At 44.3% G+C, this 5,754-nt stretch overlaps 1 protein-coding gene across 4 annotated transcripts in view; it reads left to right on the forward strand.

Moving 5' to 3' along the window:
* The window catches only part of UGGT1 (UDP-glucose glycoprotein glucosyltransferase 1), a 160,754-nt gene that overhangs the window by 107,771 nt on the left and 47,229 nt on the right, over nt 1–5,754 (forward strand). For all 4 annotated transcript variants that reach the window (XM_006754769.2, XM_015571681.1, XM_006754768.2 and 1 more), the window contains one exon: nt 4,930–5,025. In XM_006754769.2, coding sequence (XP_006754832.1) covers nt 4,930–5,025 — 96 coding nt within the window. The remainder of the gene's footprint in view (nt 1–4,929; nt 5,026–5,754) is intronic.

Genomic DNA, 5,754 nt, shown 5'->3' on the forward strand with positions numbered 1-5,754 from the left:
GTCAGCGCCACCGCCTTCTTTCAACTTCAAAGGCATGTTGGTCTTTAGACATTTTCTGTCGATGACGCCGGTGTTTTTCGGCATCAGAGCGATGTTTTTCCAGTAGCTGATGTTCAGATACATCCTGTCGCAGGTGCCGCCTTCTTTCAAGATCAGACGCATGCTGCTCTGCAGACCCTTTCTGTCGATAACGCCGGCACCTTTCAGCTGCAGAGCTACGTTGTATCAACAGGTGTTCTTTAGACATAGTCCCACCTCTCTACTATCACGGTCTGAGATGCAGGTGAATGAGAGTCCTGGCTATCAGGCCACTGAGAGCTGTCTGACCAAAGGCTGATTCTAGCTCATTCTGTGGGGGTGGGACTTCCTCCTCCCTGCTGTCAGTTTCCACAGCTGTGATGAGGAAGCTGGGTTACAGGGAGCCGCGCCCTCTCTTGCTCTGCTCTATGTCCAGAGGCCTCCTGCTCTGCCAAGTCCTCCAAACCTCCCGCTCTCCGCCAGCAAGGTCCCGGGAGCCTGCGGGCGTGGCTAGGCATGGGCGGCCGTGCCTCCCCAACCGGCGAAAGTCCTGGGAGCCCGTGGCCACAGCTGCCGTCGCCTCCTGGGGCGCTTGACACCTGGGTATGCAAATTAACTGCCCTCTTTGTTGGATAATTTGCATAGTTATTCAGATTGGCTTGTGGGTGTGGCTTTAGCGTAGCAGAGGGGCGGCTAATTTGCATGTTTCTCTTTTATTATATAGGATAAGATATGCTTTATATATTTAGGTGCTCCTCTGTTGGGTGCATAAATGTTTACAAGAGTTATATCCTCTTGTTGAGTTACTCCCTTTATCATTATGTAGTGTATTTGTTTGCCTTTTACTATAGCTTTTGTGTTAAAGTCTATTTTGTCTGATACACATATTGCTGCCCCAGCTTTTTAAAATTTCCATTTACATGAACTATATTTTATTATCACTTTACTTTCAGTATCTTTTGACCTGAGGTGGGTCTCTTATATACAGCATATATATATGGGTCTTGTTTTCTAATCCATTCAGTCACCCTCTGTCTTTTGATTGGAACATTTATTTCATTTATAATAAAGTGATTATTGATAGGTATATAGTTATTTTCATTTAGTATATTTATGTGTTCTTTATTTCCTCTTAAGTCATTTTAATATTTCTTATAATACTGTTTTGGTGGTGATCAGTGTTGTCATAGAGACTCCTTTAGCTTTTTCTTGGCTGAAAAGCTCTTTAACTGTCCTTTGATTAGAAATGATAGTTTTGCTGGGTCGAGTAGTCTTGTTTGTAGGTCCCTGCTTTTCATAACTTTAAATATTTTGTGCCAGTCCTTTCGACCTGCAAAGTTTCTGTTGAGAAACGAGCTGATAGTCTCATGGAAGCTTATGCTTTTCTCTTGCTGCTTTTAAGATTATCTCTTTGTCTTTAACTTTTGGCATTTTAATCATGATGTGTTTTGGTGTGGCCTCTTTGGGTTCATCTTGTTTGGGAGTCTGTGCTTCCTGGACTTGCGTGTCTTTTTCCTTCAGGTTAGGGAAGTTTTCTGTCATAATTTCTTCAACTAGGTTTTCATTTCCTTGCTTCCTCTTTTTTCCTTCTGGTACCCCTATGGTGTGAATGTTGTCATGCTACCCAGAGGTCCCTTAAACTATCACCTTTTATAAATTCTTTTTTTCCATTCAGATTGGGTGTTTTCTGCTTCCTTTTCTCTCTAATTGCTAATTTGACCCTCTGCTTTATCTACTCTGCTGTTGATTCCCTGTAATGTATTTCTCATTTCAGTTCTTTTAGTCTTCATTTCTGATTGGTTATTTTTTTATGATTCCTACCTCCATTTTTATGTTTTCTATCTTTTTGTTGAAGTTCTCACTGAGCATGCTTATAACCTGTGTCTTGAACTCTGCATCTGGTAGATTGCTTCTCTCCATTTTTTTAGTTCTTTTTCTGGAGTATTGTTCTGTTGTTTCATTTGGGACATGTTTCTTTGTCTCATTATTTTGGATGCATTGATGTGTTTTGTTTCTTTGTATTCGGTAGAGCTGCTGTATATCCTGGTATTGGTAGAGTGGCCTATTGTATTAGTAATCCCAGAGGGCCCAGTAGAGGAAGGAGCCTCCTTGATCACCGCACTGGTGCACCCCCTGTGTGGGTTGTGTGCCCCCTCTTGTTATAATGGAACCTTGATTGCTTTGGACAGGTCAATGGAAGGAATTTATCCCCAGGCTGATTGGTTGTGAGGATTAGTTGCAACCACAATGAGGAGCTGTTGTGCAGGGGCTGACCTGATGGAGCAATACTCATCACTTCACCAGAGCCCTGATGCCCGAAGAGTTCACCCCTTGAATGTGTCACTTGGGGTAGTATTTGGTTGGTGAACTTGCATGGTCTGAAGCTGACCACCAGTTGTGCTGGCTCTGGGGCTTACCTGGAGGGGCAGGCCAAAATCAGCTGCCACCTGTACCCTGCCAGGGCGACCCAGCATGACCTACAAAACAATCTGCAGATGGCTGCTACTTGTGGTGGGCTTGGAGGAGCCTAAGAAAGATCAAACTATGTACTGTGGCCAGTTGCTGCTAGTGCCCAGCTTGGAGCCACTTAGCAAAAAGTATATGGCATGCCTTGACCAGATGCCGCTTGTGTGGGGTTTGTGAACCTTTAAGAGATTTTAGGATGGAAATGGCTTAGGTGGGTGTGTAAGTTGGATGGGCAGGGTCTCAGGGAGTCATCAAGATGGGGCAAACAGTGTTGGCCAGGTTGACAGAAACTCAGATCGGGCTCCCGCCTGCTGGCTCTGTGGTGTAGTGGTGGCTCAGCAGAGGAGCAGTGGCCTCTGCCAGCACTTCTTTCTGGGAGAAGGCTAGCTCTTCAGCTCCCACTCTGATGCCAGACACTGCAGTTCCTCCCTGAATGTCCCTGATGTGCCTTTTGAGCCACTGCCCCAGCACTGGAGCTCAGAATGAGTGAGTTTGAGTAAGTTCATGTGCTGGCCCTTTAAGAGGAACACCTGGGACTCCAGCAGCCTCTGTGTCACTCAGCCACAATCCCTGCTGGTTTTATACCCAGAACTTATGGGGACTTCTCTTTCTGGCACTGGAACCCTGGCAGGGGGGCTTGGTGTGGGGCTGGGACCCCTGGCACCTCAGGGGCACTTCTGAAGACAGGTATCGCTTTCTTTCTTTTTTTTTACTCCTCACCCAAGGATATTTTTCCATTGATTTTTAGAGCGAGTGGAAGAGAGAGGGAAAGACAGAGAGAAATATCACTGTGATATTTTGATTGGTTGCCTCCTGCACACTCCCTGACCAGGCCAAGGAGGAACCTGCAACTGAGGTCCTGCAACCAGGACCCTTCGGTCTGCAGGCTGACGCTCTAGCCACTGAGTCAAACCAGCTAGGGCCCAAGGTAACCTATTTAATTCTTAAGTGGCATACATGGATATGGGGCCAGTCTTTTCCATGTTTCCAGCCCTCCTATCAGTGCTGTCATAGAGGCTGTACCATTTTACTTATCACTAGGAATGCTAAGGACTCCAAGTTCTCCACATCCTCACCAGCACTTGTTATTTTGTGTTGTTGTTTTCATAATACCCATTCTAATGGGTATGAAGTGGTATCTCTTTGTGGTTTGGTATTTCCTAAGGATTAGTGATATTGAACATCTTTTCATGTGCTCATTGGCCATTTGTATATCTTTGCTCATTTTGTTTGTTGATTTGTAGGAGTTCTTTATATTCTTGGTAGCAACACTTCACACGTATATGATATGCAGGTAGTTTCTCCCACTGCGTGGGTTGCCCTTTCACTCTTCTGATATTGTTCTTTGTTGTGTAGTGGAGGATATAAAATTTAAAAGTTCTGGAGCTTTATTCATCTTTTTCATAATACCATCATGCTGTAGAATTCAAGATGCATGTCTTAGCGAGGTGTTGACTTCAGTAGTTGCCAAATAGTCTCTTTGCCAAGTCTTGGGTGATATGGCAAGGGATCTTTTTTCCTTACAGATCAAGAGGTACCCTTTTACCTCCATGTCTCTGAAGTGATGCCCTGAGCAGTTCCCTAAAGCAGGCTAGGAGGTGCCCATGACTTGAGGCACCCTGTCATGGGCATAGGCAGGGGCTTGGTATGGTGTATGCTCATGGGTCCCTCCCTCTTTCTGCGGGGGTTTAGGGGATAGCCCCTTGGAGTCTTTGTGGAGTAGTATAGAATTGCCCGGAAGCCTTGCCTTTCATTAACCAGAGATGGCGCTGAGCCTGTCCTGGGTGAATTTAGGGAGATAAGGTAGTTATGGGGCTGCCAAATGATGGGTTCTAACACTGTTAGCATTACCTTGCCCGCCTAGGTCTTTTCACTGATGCCCATGCTGCTCCACCTTGGAGCACACCCTTCCCTCATCACAGCCACAGCTTTCATGTGTGACCAGGCCTGCAGGCACGAGACTGTTCTCAGCTTTTGGAAGCTCAGCTGCGGGCTGTTTGATCGTGGTGCCCTCTGAGCCTTTATGAAGTTTCCTTTTTTTTTTTTTTAGTATATTTTTATTGATTTCAGAGAGAGGAAGAGAGAGAGAGAAAATCATGGATCAGCTGCCTCCTGCATGCCCCACACTGGGGATCGAGCTCACAAGCCAGACATGTGCCCTGGCTGGGAATCGAACCGTGACCTCCTGGTTCATAGATCGACGTACAACCACTTGCAAAATATCATCTCCATTCACATAAGGAAAAATCAGTACCTTCCCCAGAGTTATAAAACTAACCATTCTCAAAATCAGTACTTTTCTCATGCCTGTTGGTACAAAGTTCATACTTTCTTCAAGCCATCTTGTTGGGTTCACTACTCTGGCTGATTATACTATCTTCAGCAATAATTGGAAAAACTTTCAGCTTAAAGAGATGTTGAATCTTTACCAACCACAAATTTCAGGGCAAGTGACTTGGTCATGAAGGTGGATGCTCTCCTGTCTGCTCAACCAAAAGGAGACACGAGAATCGAGTACCAGTTTTTTGAAGACAGACACAGGTATGGGACTAACATTGAATTTGTGTGTATCCTTGAATATTAAACTCTTTTTTTAATGAACTTGAATGTTTTATTACTAAACTGTTTCTTGTTTTCCTACAAGGCTGTTGCTTTTCTGTATAAAAATAGCACCAGCAAATACAGTATATTGTAAAATTAACATAGTTTTGTTTGTCATCAGACACTGTACAACTAACAAAACTTTTCTCCACTGCTGGTTATATCCAATGGAAAGATCACTACATATTTTGAAAGTTACAATGTTATATAAGGCTTAAGATTACAATGTTATCCTTGAATTACATGATTTTTATAACTGGATTTTACCACAGATAATTTCAGGAATTCTGAATGTTATAACTGTAGCCTCACCTGAAAATCATAGGGCGTTGAGAGAAAGATGCATGTTGTGGTATCTGCAGTCATTAGAAAGTCCAGGGCATTTTCTCCCAGGAGCATTGCTGTAAGTAGTTTCTTTTCCCATTGGTGCTACTAAATGGGCTACGTCCTGTCCTCCACGAACTTAAGATGCTAGTTACGGTGTCGCATCTGCTCTATTTGGGGGCTCCATTTTCCTTGCCAGTAGACTGTCTATTTCTCCTGCTTCTTCACTCACTGGTTCCGTCTTCACAAGATCTGCTGACAGTCCTGGATCCTCTGCAGGAGCTTCATTGCTTTCAGTTGCTTCTCAACAGGGCGAGTCAAGTTCATGGGCAGCTTTCACTCTTT

The sequence above is a fragment of the Myotis davidii genome, unplaced genomic scaffold (genome assembly GCF_000327345.1).
Source record: "Myotis davidii unplaced genomic scaffold, ASM32734v1 scaffold113, whole genome shotgun sequence".
Classification (NCBI taxonomy): domain Eukaryota; kingdom Metazoa; phylum Chordata; class Mammalia; order Chiroptera; family Vespertilionidae; genus Myotis; species Myotis davidii.